We start from the raw sequence: 15,093 nt of genomic DNA on the forward strand, positions 1-15,093 counted from the left end.
GTTTACAGTAGCAATATGTATAAAAGAGTTTAATGGTGTGTGTGTGAGATTCTGATATTGTTTGTAAGACCAAGTATGAGTTGTGAGCTAGACGGCCTCCCATAAGAAAACACTGGAGAGACACACACACACACACACACACACACACACACACACACACACACACAGAGTAACATGCTGAGACACATAAAGTAAAGAGGGGTGTGTGTGTGTGTGTGTGTGTGTGTGTGTGTGTGTGTGTGTGTGTGTGTGTGTGTGTGTGTGTGTGTGTGTGTGTGTGTGTGTGTGTGTGTGTGTGTGAGTGTCAGCTAAACTGATCGTCATTGACTGTCTGATGTCAGCTCAGTGAGGGGGGGGGGGGGGTGATCAGCTGTGACCTCCACCAGCTACCGAAGGGGGGGGGGGGGGGCTGGTAGTGAGCCTGCTGACCGTGTGTGTGTGTGTGTGTGTGTGTGTGTGTGTGTGTGTGTGTGTGTGTGGGCCTAGATCTCGGCAGTGCATCGGTGTAATCGGGATGAAAGAAGGAGAAGAGAACCAAGAATGAGAGACAAGTTGTGACACTACTGCAGGACACACACACACACAATCTTTGCAACCACCTCGATCCCTAAAGGAGAGTGTGTGTGTGTGTGTGTGTGTGTGTGTGTGTGTGTGTGTGTGTGTGTGTGTGTGTGTGTGTGTGTGTGTGTGTGTGTGTGTGTGTGTGTGTGTGTGTGTGTGTTAAGTGCAGTGCTTTGTGCTCTAAATAATACTGTATATAAAGCTGGAGCTACAGCCCTGCGCCTGATTATTCAGATGTCCACTGGGTAATTATAACAGAGGCTGACAGGTGCCCTAACAATCTGAGCGTGTGCGTGTGTGTGCGTGTGCGTGTGTGTGTGTGTGTGGGGGGGGGGGGGGTGGGGGGGGGTTATCTATTAGCACCGTGAGCTGCTCTGTGAGCGTCACATGCCATTCCCTCTCCTCAGCTCCACATGTAGCTCTGCATTAGTCCACAGGATGCCAGGAGGAGCTGTGAGAGGAGCCGTGGCACTTTGCTCAACACAAACACAATCCCAGATGGTTTCTTTCTCCACAGTCACACACACGCATGTGTGATTTATAACACACACCCCAAAAGGAAAGAGCAAAGACACAGAGCTCTGTCATTTCCCTTCAAAGGAGACAAGAGGAGAAATCACTGATATTCCTGAGAAGAGTCGTGAAAACAGACAAACCGCATAATGATAATAAACTCATGCTGTAGTGGTGGACTGACTGACAGTTATTCTCCTTATGTAGCCCGCCCCTTTTCCCACTTCCTGTCCAACTGCTTATGTGCAAGCTCTTCCGTTAATAACAACTATTCTTTTTTTAGATCAAATTGTTAAAGATGTAGTGTAGGTTCTGCCCAACAGGCCCATGTCAGGCCCATGTCAGACACACACACACACACACACACACACCTGATCTCTGCCGCCTCGTTTCTCTTCTGGAAATGATTGAGTGATGGTCAGTCTTTAGGAGTATTGCAAACTGAACCCTGACATCGTTTCGGCTAAAGCAGAGGAATAAAGTCTGCTGGTGTTTCTCTGCAGGCTGTGATTCTGCAGTAACACAATGCTCTCTTCCTCCTCTCCTCTTCTTCGTCTGTTTGCTAAGATTAGCTCTTAGCGTGCTTTAAGTTGCTTTCTATATATTGCCTGAGCTGCAGTCTGGTGGTCTTGGGAGATGTGACGGCTGTACGTACACAGAAAGGAACACTTTCAGCAGGAGGCATGAGAGCAGCAGAAACTCCGCGCTGGGATTCACCTGTCAGCTGCACTTCCATGCGGGCTAACATGCTTCGGCAAGGAGTAAAGCTGACATGCCGTTCCTCTGATCCCCCTCACTGTGTCAGCCGCTCTGAAAATAAACTACATGTTCGGGGGGGTCTGCACAATCATTTCTCATGTCGACTTATCACAAATACTTCATATGTAAGACAGTGTTGCAGACGTGCTTCATATTTTAATACCATAACCGTAGGAAGGCAGCCGAAGGACCGAAGGAGCGCAATAATATTTCAGTTTGCAAGGTTCTCTTAAATATGGACAGCATCACAGCTTTCCTGCAGTGAAACAGGAAGCACGGTGTCGCTGCGTTCATGTTAACATTAGAAACGTGCAGACAAGTGCGGAGCAGAGTTTGGGGATTTGTCTAAAAGCTCTGTATCACCAACTGAAAAGCACTTCAGAACACACACACACACACACACACACACACACACACACACACACACACACACACACACACACACACACACACACACACACACACACACACACACACACACACACACACACACACACACACACACACACACACACACACACACACACACACACACACACACACACACACACACACACACACACACACACACACACACGCACACACACACACACACACACACTGGTGTCTGCGCTGACAGCGGAAGAAAAAGCTGCCTCCATCTGTTCCTCTGTGTAACTTTTAATTGGAGAGACAGTGAAGGCAGCAGAGGAGGAAGCAGTGGATCCTCACAGAGCTGCTGCCAGACGGACAACCTGAGCCCCATCTCAGGCCAGAACAGGGATACAGGGGGAAGGCTTATCCTGGCCGAGCGGCTGGAACTTGCTTTCAAGGAAACCGTTAGAAAAGTAAAAGCTGCTGAAAGTTTCTGGCTAAAAAAAACAAAAGTTTCCTCCAGAGGGAGTTTCTCTCAGGCTCACAACATATTTCCAAGGGAACAGATTAAACTTGTTGTGGTTTCCCCTTGCCTGTAGTGTGTTCTATAGGTGTGTGTGCATGTTAATGGTCTGCAAAGGCAGACAACAGAGCCGGTCATGAAAAAAACAAACAGGGGTGTCAAACTCAAGGCCCGGGGGCCAAATCCGGCCCGGGACTTCATTTTATGTGGCCGGCAAGAGCTTGCAAAGAATACAATACGTTTATTATACGGTTACATATCGATTTACAGAAGCACGTTGCCCATAAACTACATGTGCCACAATGCATCTCGTTTTGTGACATGCGCACTGAAGAGACTTGCAATTATTTGCCCTGGACTTCTGCTTTCAGACGTAGTTAGTTATTACCTATCCGATAATAATCCAATTCAGAGGCAATAATGTCATATAATACAATATTATAAGACATATTTATATATGTATTTTTTTATATAGTCTTAAAAGTTACAACCGGCCCTTTGAGTGCAACCCTGATGCTAATGTGGACCGCGGAAAAATCTGATTTGCATTAGATATTTTCCAGATAATTGTTTTCATATTATTCCCAAAAACTTGAAGCCTGACACTGCTACGGTAATAATCCTGGGACACAGCAATATCCGACATCTTCCTTAGATTATTTACATTTGCAAATTCATAATGACACGCACCCTGAATGATGCACCTGAGGAATGATGGGATTTATTGTAAATGTGTTATTTTGATAAACATAGGGGAATTGTTTGAGATTCAGACTATAACAGGAGAGGATCTTTAAATATCCGGCCTTCTAGAGCTAGAGACAGGAGCTTGTGTGTGTTTGTCTTCAAATCACAGCCCTCACACATCCATCACTAGATAACGTGTGATTCAATTTGTCCTGCATGTTTCATTTCTGCTCACATTCAGATTTATTTCATGTCTTTTAATTAACTCTGTGGATATGTGTGAGGGGAGATAAAAACTCCACACACAGACACACACCGGCAATCACTCAACGCTCAGACGGTCGGTCGCCTGGTTGCCGCGGTAACCGCTGCCTTGGTGATTTATTCGTTGCCAGAGTGGCGTCGCCGCGGGAAGCCGGCCGCGTCGCTCTAATTAAAACGGGATTACAGTGTCATGGCTGCACGGTACACTGATGCACGGCGGAGAGGAAATCGCTCTGTAAATGTCACTGTACTGCAGATACACACTCAGCAGATCATCACTAAATACTGTTTACATGTAGAGCTTAATGTACATCCTAAATGAACAACACTTTCTAAATGTGTGCTCATCTCATTCTCAGAACTTAATCTACCTCAAATCAAACCTCTCTTCTCTGCAGTGCTATGAGTGTGGGTAGTTTTAGCATTGGATATATCGGCGCTACAAATGTCTGCATTATCTCAAGCTGCATGACCGTCATATAAGTTTGCAAAGAAAAATGTTCAACGTCAAAACATTGGGATAAATCGGGGGTCAGGTGTGCCCCTAGGCCTTGTTTAAGGCCCTCATGCAGACTGGACAAACTGCAGCAGCTTCCTGTCTGGTACAGCCAGAGCGTTAAGGTCTGCTGACCAGCTGCTGCTGGTAGTGCCTAAAACCAGACTAAAAACCAGAGGGCCAGAGCCTTCGCGGCGGCTGGCCCCAGGCTCTGGAACACTCTGCCCCTCCATGTGAGGTCGGCCCAGACCCTAGGGGCTTTTAAATCAAAACTAAAAACTCACTTCTTCACCCTGGCCTTCTAATCATAGCAGAGCACGACTCATGACACTTCCCTGCGTTTGATTTTTATATTTGTTGTTGTAATTTATTGTCTTCTGTTTACATCGGTAGTAATGGGTTATTTATTATCTGCATGTACAGCACTTTGGCTCGACCGAAAATCGTTTTTAAATGTGCGATAGAAATAAAATGTGATTTGATTTGATACACTATCCAAACTCTCCAATAAATTCAAGTATATTCAAAACTCTGCCGCCTTCTCCTCACCCGCTCTCGGGACTTCGTCACCCCTGTGCTGCAGAACCTGCACTGGCTCCCCATTGCCCAACACATCCATTTCAAAATCCTCCTCCTCCTCACTTACAAAGCCCTCCATCACCCGGCCCCCCGACTACCTCGCAGACCTGCTCCATCAACACACTCCTTCCCGCTGCTTTCGCTCACCAAACATTTGAAATATCCAGCAGCAGACGGCAGCGTTTATATATGAGATATTTGCAGCTCCTGCCTCCTGCAGAGTTGTTTGTTGTGCCAGCGAGCAGCGAGGTCGGAGTAAAGTCATTTATCTGTTGGGGCAGGATGTGATCTCCCGCTGCAGCAGAGCCCCCTCTCACAGCCTGATGCTGCTGACCACCCGCATGGCATACAACTGCTGCAGATTAACATCACACACACAGGGAGAGGAGCTTGGGTTATTTACATAGGACACATTGTTGCAAACAAATGTCGAACAGAAGAAATCAGTACAGGTTCATATTCAAAGAGCTGCTTTATATGACCAGAGACAGTATTTCTGAGTAAGTTGATAAATAAACACTTTTGCCTTTTACTTTGCGGCTGTAACTCAGTTGAAATGATAATAATGCACACTGTCAAAATCCTGTTTCCAACTAAAGATCAAATCTGTCCAACACAAGCAGAAGGACTTTCCTTAACAATATTACAAGTCTGTTTTTGAGACTTCAATATTTTGGTCTGTACACTCTCCACATCAGACTCCTCAGAATATGTAATGAAACTATAAGTCTTCTTCTATTCCTGCAGCTTATATCTGCTGCTGTCTGAGGATGGATTCTCTCTCAGACTCCGAATCAGCAGCTCCCCTCAGTAAACAAGCCACAGTGATTGTTGGATTTACATATTTCTGAATAAATCATTTTTGCATTTGTGCGATAAGCAGCGCTCTGCTGTTCGCTTGTCGTCTTCCTCCTCCCTTCTTCACCGCATTCACGCATGCTTCCATGAATTAACCCCGATCATGATCCCTCATGCCAAAGAGAGGAGAAACGGCTGCTCACAATTCAAGTTTCAGCAAGAGGAGGCCAAATACAGAGCTGCCGAATGTGTTACTTCTTTGTTGGACCCTGAAGGCAGCATCTCCCTATCCCTACGGCACTTGCACATTGCCATATTATGTGTTGGTACTTCTGGTTAAAGTGTGATTGCTATTAATTAGCATAGCGCCTCCAGCTTTATTAATCTGCACTTGCCAAAAGAACAGTTTTTCAGGCAATAAAATAACAATCTTGATTAATATGTGCTTACTTTAACCAAAAGTGTACATTTCAGTGTCCAGTCTGCTTACAAAAACACGTCAACAGTGATTTCATAATGACTCACTGCCTGAATAGTAGACACTGCAAATACAAAATATTTTAGGGGTTAAATATTAAATATGTTTAAATAAGAGAGCCACCAATTTGGCAACAGCTCGCTAGATAGCTAACATTTGCTAGCTTGTTAGACAGGTAGCCAAGGTTTAAGTAGACCACTCTTTAATTACATCCTGGCGCTAAAGAAGATGCCTCCATTAACGCTGCATGTAGGCCTCACCACCCCCACCCTCAGAGAGTTCCCACCCGAGAGAGCAGGGCTGGTGTGTTTTGGCTGCAGAGGAAGCGCTGGTCGGGGGGGGCATGAATATTCCAAATGACTAATGCTGCACACTTATTTCTGACATATCTGCTTCCACTGGGAAATAAAACACTTCTGATGCAGGGGACCATCTGTTAACACACACACACACACACACCCCCCCCCCCCCCCCCCCCTGTTGGGAGCGTGCTAACATACAGGCTCTAAACTTCTATACAAATTCAACACACTCTTCTTAATTCAGTGTGTGTGGTAGATGTAGATGTGGAGCTGCAGGGTGACGGGGAACACACAAAGACACACACTTTACGTGGCCATAAAGCCTGTCTCCTGTAGCAGCTGGATAATGTGCTCGCTGTGTGTGAAGGGGAATAAACTAGCTGCATCACCTTCAAAACAAACACACACACACACACACACACACACAAACACACACACACACACACACACACACACACACACACACGTCTACACTCAAAGAGAACCATAGCCACAGGAAAACACACACTCTCATGCACGGACAATCTGTTTTGATATTCACACACAGCTTCTACTGTAGGTATTCACACTATACAGTGGGGCAAAAAAGTATTTAGTCAGCCACCAATTGTGCAAGTTCTCCCACTTAAAAAGATGAGAGGCCTGTAATGTTCATCCTAGGTACACTTCAACTATGAGAGACAGAATGGGGGGAAAGAATCCAGGAAATCACAGCGTAGGATTTTTAATGAATGAATTGGTAAATTCCTCGGTAAAATAAGTATTTGGTCACCTACAAACAAACAAGATGTCTGGCTCTCACAGACCTGTGACTTCTTCTTTAAGAGCCTCCTCTGTCCTCCACTCGTTAACTGTATTAATGGCACCTGTTTGAACTCGTTGTCAGTATAAAACACACCTGTCCACAACCTCAAACAGTCACACTCCAAACTCCACTATGGCCAAGACCAAAGAGCTGTCAAAGGACACCAGAAACAAAATTGTAGACCTGCACCAGGCTGGGAAGACTGAATCTGCAATAGGTAAGCAGCTTGGTGTGAAGAAATCAACCATGGGAGCAATTATTAGAAAATGGAAGACATACAAGACCACTGATAATCTCCCTCGATCTGGGGCTCCACGCAAGATCTCACCCCGTGGGGTCAAAATGATCACAAGAACGGTGAGCAAAGATCCCAGAACCACACGGGGGGACCAAGTCAATGACCTGCAGAGAGCTGGGACCAAAGTAACAAAGGCTACCATCAGTAACACACTACGCCGCCAGGGACTCAAATCCTGCAGTGCCAGACGTGTCCCCCTGCTTAAGCCAGTACATGTCCAGGCCCGTCTGCAGTTTGCTAGAGAGCATTTAGATCAGGGATGGGCAACTTTGATGGTGGTGGGGGCCACATCATTGATGTACTGGCCACCAGGGGGCCGCAGCTTCACTTGGAACACACACACACAAAAATTCCATGTGTTGTATCAGTACTACATGTAAAATAAATAAAAATAATTAATTAATTAATTAATTTTTAATTAATTACGTTGTTTATAAATTAATCTGAGGGCCGCAAAAAGAGTAGGTGGGGGCCGCATGCGGCCCGCGGGCCGCTATTTGCCCATCCCTGATTTAGATGATCCAGAAGAGGATTGGGAGAATGTCATATGGTCAGATGAAACCAAAATAGAACTTTTGGGTAAAAACTCAACTAGACGTGTTTGGAGGAGAAAGAATGCTGAGTTGCATCCAAAGAACACCATACCTACTGTGAAACATGGGCGTGGAAACATCATGCTTTGGGGCTGTTTTTCTGCAAAGGGACCAGGACGACTGATCCGTGTAAAGGAAAGAATGAATGGGGCCATGTATCGTGAGATTTTGAGTGACAACCTCCTTCCATCAGCAAGGGCATTGAAGATGAAACGTGGCTGGGTCTTTCAGCATGACAATGATCCCAAACACACCGCCCGGGCAACGAAGGAGTGGCTTCGTAAGAAGCATTTCAAGGTCCTGGAGTGGCCTAGCCAGTCTCCAGATCTCAACCCCATAGAAAATCTTTGGAGGGAGTTGAAAGTCTGTGTTGCCTAGTGACAGCCCCAAAACATCACTGCTCTAGAGGAGATCTGCTTGGAGGAATGGGCCAAAATACCAGCAACAGTGTGTGAAAACCTTGTGAAGACTTGCACAAAACGTTTGACCTCTGTCATTGCCAACAAAGGGTATATAACAAAGTATTGAGATGAACTTTTGTTATTGACCAAATACTTATTTTCCACCATAATTTGCAAATAAATTCTTTAAAAATCAGACAATGTGATTTTCTGGATTTCTTTTCTTATTCTGTCTCTCGTAGTTGAGGTATACCTAGGATGAAAATTACAGGCCTCATCTTTTTAAGTGGGAGAACTTGCACAATTGGTGGTTGACTAAATACTTTTTGCCCCACTGTATATATATATATTTTATAGAAACTACTACATGTGCATTTCAAGCAGAGAAGTTTACATCGGCACTGTGGAGCACCTGCCTCATGACATGAAGCAGCTTATGCATCACTTGCTTTATGGTGTGTGTATGTGTATGCGTGCGTGCATGCGTAACTGACCTGTGTCTGCAGCCTTCAGGTGAGTATCCTCAGCATCCACAATGCCTCTGATCTGCAGAGAGAGGAAACACATACACACTGATCACCTGAAGGGGTACTCTGTGTGTGTGTGTGTGTGTGTGTGTGTGTGTGTGTGTGTGTGTGTGTGTGTGTGTGTGTGTGTGTGTGTGTGTGTGTGTGTGTGTGTGTGTGTGTGTGTGTGTGTGTGTGTGTGTGTGTGTGTGTGTGTGTGTGTGTGTGTGTGTGTGTGTGTGTGTGTGTGTGAGAGAGACAGAGCGATAGTAAGCAGCTCCGAGCAGACTCTCTTGATCTTGGATCAGGAGCTCCTCAGTGACTGTGAGGCTCTCAGGAGCTTTACACACGTTTAATGATGAAGACTGATGAAGAATACATGCTTCAGCTTCAGTCACGGGGGGGAAACAGGCAGTACACACACCTTCGGCAGTAAATTGTAAAATGAATATTTTATGGAAAGTGCATTATGGAATGGGGCATAGGTTATTGTTTTATTAGATTACAAAGAACAGCGGTCAGCAGGCACCACATTTAAAGAATTTATTTATTTTAATCTAATTTTAATCCTAATCTTGATTTTTCATTTACTTGATTATATTTTTTAAATTCAAATTATTAAATTATTGAATTTTTTATTTTAATATTTTTAAATTCATAAATTATTGATTCATTTTTTTGACACATCAGTTGTGGACCTCGGGCTCATCGAGTGTTTCGGCCATTATCACAAGACACTCTCACCCCAGGAGGGCCCTGTCAGGGTGATCAAATCCCGCAGTGTGTATATTTGACAATTGGAATTAACCATGTTTGTCACCATTAGGAATGTATTAATCTATTTTAACAACCTAAGTTTTAAGATAATTGCCTGTGTCCCATACAACGCACGACTCCAGGAAGTAATATTAATCTAATAAAACAATAACCTATGCCCCATTCCATAATGCACTTTCCATAAAATATTCATTTTACTTGTATTCATCATTTTTTAAGTTAAATTCTAGTATTTTGGTACAATACTGACTTACTGGATATCTAAATATTGACATGTATCTGCAGCTGAGTGTGCTTTGTTCTGTTGTTGACGCTTGTGGGCATTTTCTGTTAGAAAATGTAAAATGAGAAAAATGTTCCCAAGAGGGTTCATGAAGCAAGGATTCAAACATTTTTTCATCACAGGAAGTGAGCGGTGTTACCGAAAGTGAAAACACTTCAAAGAAAATAAACCTTAAGAAAATTATCCATCCCCCAACCCCTTGACTGATGCAAGTGTGCTTTACTCTCGGGACTTCCAGGATGTAGTCTTTGGTCGAACAGTAACAGTTTTACATGACACAACATTGTTCATTACAATATTAGATCAGACATGATCGATAGGAAATGGTCGAGACAAGGCGATACGATGCGATATGATAAGACTAGATACGATATACAGACAGTACGATACAATACAGTAAGCTATACAATACGATGGGTATAATACGGTACGTCACGACCTGATACAACAAGATTTGATTTGATACAACAGGAGATGACGCGGTTTAATACGGTACGATAAGATGCACTGTAGCTACTGTGAAAACGACTGTAAAGCCTTATAATCTTGAATTAGAGTGGTACTACAGAAAGGGACACAGCGAGAGGATTCAGCACAAAACCCAGAGAAATAAGAAAAATTCAATTCAAATGAGGTTTTCATGAAGGTGATGAGGGAACGCTGCTGGAATGAGAAAAAAGCAGCAGGGCTAGCTAACCATCAGCAAGTAGCTACGCTGTACCGTATTTGTTCCCCATCACAGACCAACCATCTGATCTGCAGATCAATGGAAAGCTGAGGAAGTTGTGCCGATATGTCGGATTTTTCTTGAAGAAGAAGAAACCCTCAGCATCCCAACAACAGGCCACAGGAAGTGAACAGGAAGTGCCTCCTCTGTACTGACGGACTGAGAGCGGCAGGAGTAACGGAGGCATTACTCCCTGTGATGTTCCTGAGAAGGAAAGCCTCCAGCGGCAGTTTAGAAAGCAGCACAGGAAACAGCGGCTCTCTTTGAAGGAGCTGTACTCTGATTACTTCCACACATGTGCATCATGGGTATTTGTCCACCGAGAGCCCAGGAAGCGTCTAATTAATTGACAAGCAGATATTTCTGAGTTTAATCATCAAACAGACTGCATTCTGCAGCAGCCCCCTCTCTGCAGAGATGGGTCTTTAAACGCAGCACTAATCAGAATAAATGACGCTCTGCACATCACATCACAGGAGCTGAACTTATGTAACACTTACAGACCTATATTCATGATGCTCCCTCCCTCTGCAGCACATCTTATTTATTCTTAATATTTAATGTGTCACATCTTCACATGATCAGTGTGTGTGCGTGTGCGTGTGCGTGTGTCTCCACATTCCTCCTCTCTCACAGAGACGATTAACTGTAGATATATAGTGTGAGAGAGTTTCAGTGACGCTAGCTCAGCTCAAACTGATCATCTTATCAGACGGATATGTAGAGCCTAATATAGCTTGTTGTGTTCTTTTCAAACATCATGCACTTTATCTGCGTCCTGATGTGAAATAACATCCAGGAACAGGAAGTGACATAGCTGGACATTACTGTTTTCATGACTGCTTTAATTAATTTAAATGCATAGAGAAAAGCCTGTGAAATGTCATTATATAGGGCTTGATGACACTTTTGAAACTAATTCTGATTTTACTTAAATGTCATTTCACTCTTATGCTGTTGGCCTTTACTTGTTGTTCTAATCAAATATGTTGTTTAAATCAGTGGTTCTCAACTGGTGGGACCCATTTCGAGTGGGTCGCAGATGTGAGAGTGAAGAAAAAAAAATTAAAAATAAAATGTTGAAGGCCTGATTTTCTAACGCAGTAGGTGTTGGACAGGAAGTACCGGAGACCATAAGCGGTTTAGCAAACTTCTGTCACGTAGTGATCATCTTCTCAATAAAACATATTTGCTGATGGTTTTTCGAGTCTTCTGGCCAATCAGAATCAAGATTGTTGCCGGAAGTCCCCACGGAGAATAACTCTGCGGTAGAACTACTCTTTATACATCCATGGGTACAACTTCAGATACAAATGAATGCATAATGAAATGATATTTCATTTTTTGCTTCCCCACATGTCTTTCTTTTTGGTGTCTATATACGCCGGGATCCGGAGTCATGGATGATCCTGCGGTCCTGTGTCCTGGATCGCGACCCCTGGATCTTGAGTCGTGGCTGTGGTCCTGGATCATCGGTCCTGGATGGATATCCTCGTGGATTCATCTTCCTATTATACATACATGCATTTCCAAACATCTGGACTACCTATGTTGCAAATGTATTATCTTTTCAATTTACACACGGCATCTATTGCACGTCTGTCCGTCCTGGGAGAGGGATCCCTCCTCTGTTGCTCTCCCTGAGGTTTCTCCCATGTTCCCTTTAAACTGGGTTTTCTTCGGAAGTGTTTCCTTGTACGATGTGAGGGTCTAAGGACAGAGGGTGTCGTATTGTCATACTGATATTCTGTACACACTGTGAAGACCATTGAGACAAATGTAACATTTGTGATATTGGGCTATATAAATAAACATTGATTGATTGATTGATATGACCCCCGGTTTGATGATTGACAGGTCACAGAACAATGGAGGCTATCTACCCAAATCCAAGTGTGGATTTTAAATTACTGTATAATACAAATGCTCGCTTTACGTGTTACCAACCATTATCTCTCCCGATCAAACCGGCTTCATCGAAAATAGGCATTCATTTTTTAACTTAAGACGACTTTTTAAGCTACCAGCCTTCCGCAAATTCTGTACCTGGAGCTGTGATATCTTTAGATGCAGAAAAGGCATCGTGTGGAGTGGAGGTATCTTTTTCACACCTTGGAGAAATGTGGCTTTGGAAAGAACTTTACCTCACGAGTGAAGTTATTGTACTCCTCTCCCCCAACTTCAGTGAGGACGAATAACACGCACTCTGAATATTTCCCTCTCCGCCGCTCCACCAGGCAGGGCTGTCCCTTGAGCCCTCTCCTATTTGCCTTAGCTATTGAGCCCCTCTCCATCGCTCTTCGTTGTGACCCCCGCATTAGAGGTATTTTCAGAAATGGGGTAGAACAGAGAGCTTCTCTTTACGGATGGCCTTCTTCTTTATGTCTCTAACTTATCTGTGTCTGTCCCTGCAGCTTAGCTCATTTGGTGCTGTATCCGGTTATAAACTCAATTGAAGTAAAAGTGAATTGTTCCCTTTAAATAGAGCGGCGCGTGAGTTCCCTCCACATAGTCTACCATTTCAAACTGCACTACACAGCTTCACTTACCTCGGGATCCAGGTGACCGATACATTTAAAGATCTTTATAAAGCTCATTTTGTCCCCCTTTGGTCCCGCGTACAGGAAGACTTCGACTTTATGTTAAATCTGTCTCTGGTTGCCCAAATTAATTCTATAAAGATGAATATACTCCCCAAATTTCTATATTTATTTCAATGTGTGCCCATTTTCCTCCCTCAAACTTTTTTTTCGTAAAACTGACACTATTATTTCTAACTTTATTTGGAACATGAAAACCCCAAGGATACGCAAGCAACTTTTACAGAGACCAAAGGCGCGGGGTGGACTTGCTCTGCCGAATTTGAGGTTCTCTTATTGGGCTACAAACCTGAGAATAATACAGTCCTGGCTGCAGTCTGACTCACTGCACTCTCCGCCTGTCTGGCTTGAAATGGAGGCTGCGTCCTGTAGTCCAGTATCTCTTTCAGTTATAGACTGGGCTTGTATAATTATCCTTGAATTATGTTATACAATGCACCTAATAAACAAGTATGGCATTTTGAAACATGATGTAATGTGTGTGCATTTTGTTTTTAACTAAGATGATTTTATGATTTTTTTTGTGTGGACGCTTTGGACATACCTGGAGAAGGAAGAAATGGGTCTTCGGAATGATGGGGGGACAAATGCGGAGACCCCAAGTGTTTGTTTTGCATCCTTGCTTTATATTTCAGGGATGCAGCAGCAGTAAGATAAGCGGGACGGTGAAATCTAATCGGTGTCTGTCTATGCGAATGTTATCTCACAGCGGTTTATATGAGCTGATGAAGGAACTCCATAACTCTGCTCCTCTTCCTCTTTATCTGGAGGGAGGAAATGAGAGGATGCTATCTGCCGCCGCTCGCCTCGGCTAAGCAGACGGACATTTTCTCCAGGCTTCAGATGAAAACAGGAGCTTTATGAACCTCAGGAATATTTGTATCTGTCTCTGAATTAAAACCCTTTAGAGAGAGGTGTTCGAGGCTGACCTGTGTGTCAGAATACATCTGATCACAGGGAGCATCGAGGACCAGCGACTGCAGTACATCTCAGTTCTTTTCTTCCCTATTCATCAAAAAGGATTTCTCTCGTCTTACATTGTTCCTGCACACAGCGATGAAACATCGGAGGCGTTTGAAACTAAATGAGAGGGAAGGTGTCAATGTACTGCAGGTAATAAAGTAAGGATTAAAGGTCCCCTATTATACGCTTTTTCATCAATATATTATAGGTCTCAGATATATGCAGAGCCTGTCTCTGATTGGCTGAAACACCAAACAGATCATGGCAGCATTACCCATAATCCCCTCTGTTTCAGCCCCGTTTCCAAAGCGCTGATTCTCTGTCTGTTCCTTTAGATGAAAATAAGGAGCCCCTCCCCACGCCCCTCTGAGAGACATTTGGTTAAGAATAACACAATGGAGGAGATTCACTTAAAGGTGTTACTGGCTACTGGTTACACAAGCCAAAAGACAAGTGGTCAAAATCTGATCAGGTTTTTATAGAAATGGATCAGGACAAAAAGAGAGAGAATCTTTTTTCCTGAAACTTGCAGAATCTCTTTACACAGAGGGGACACATGTTGATGTAGAAAAGAAGATTTCGCATAATAGGTGACCTTTAATCGGACATATCAAAAAGCTTTTAGGTCAATGAACAGAAGAGCTGCAATCATCACTAACGTAGGAAACTTTGGGCAACACCAACCGAGAGCTGTCCTGAAAACGGAACCACATCTATAGAGATGCTGCTGCACTGAGGGAACGTATGATCCATGATCCTGCACCAACACATGAGAGGGAAGGAACCAACAAAGAACCATCCAACTAACAAACCAACCTTTTAACAG

At 43.8% G+C, this 15,093-nt stretch overlaps 1 protein-coding gene across 1 annotated transcript in view; it reads right to left on the minus strand.

The window, feature by feature from the left end:
* LOC117463819 (glucosidase 2 subunit beta-like) overlaps window positions 1-15,093 on the minus strand; it is a 66,754-nt gene that overhangs the window by 25,444 nt on the left and 26,217 nt on the right. Inside the window, exon 10 of the mRNA XM_034106287.1 lies at window positions 8,906-8,957. Within this exon, the coding sequence (XP_033962178.1) occupies window positions 8,906-8,957 (52 nt within the window). The remainder of the gene's footprint in view (window positions 1-8,905; window positions 8,958-15,093) is intronic.

Source organism: Pseudochaenichthys georgianus, chromosome 18 (assembly GCF_902827115.2).
Source record: "Pseudochaenichthys georgianus chromosome 18, fPseGeo1.2, whole genome shotgun sequence".
In the NCBI taxonomy this organism is placed as follows: domain Eukaryota; kingdom Metazoa; phylum Chordata; class Actinopteri; order Perciformes; family Channichthyidae; genus Pseudochaenichthys; species Pseudochaenichthys georgianus.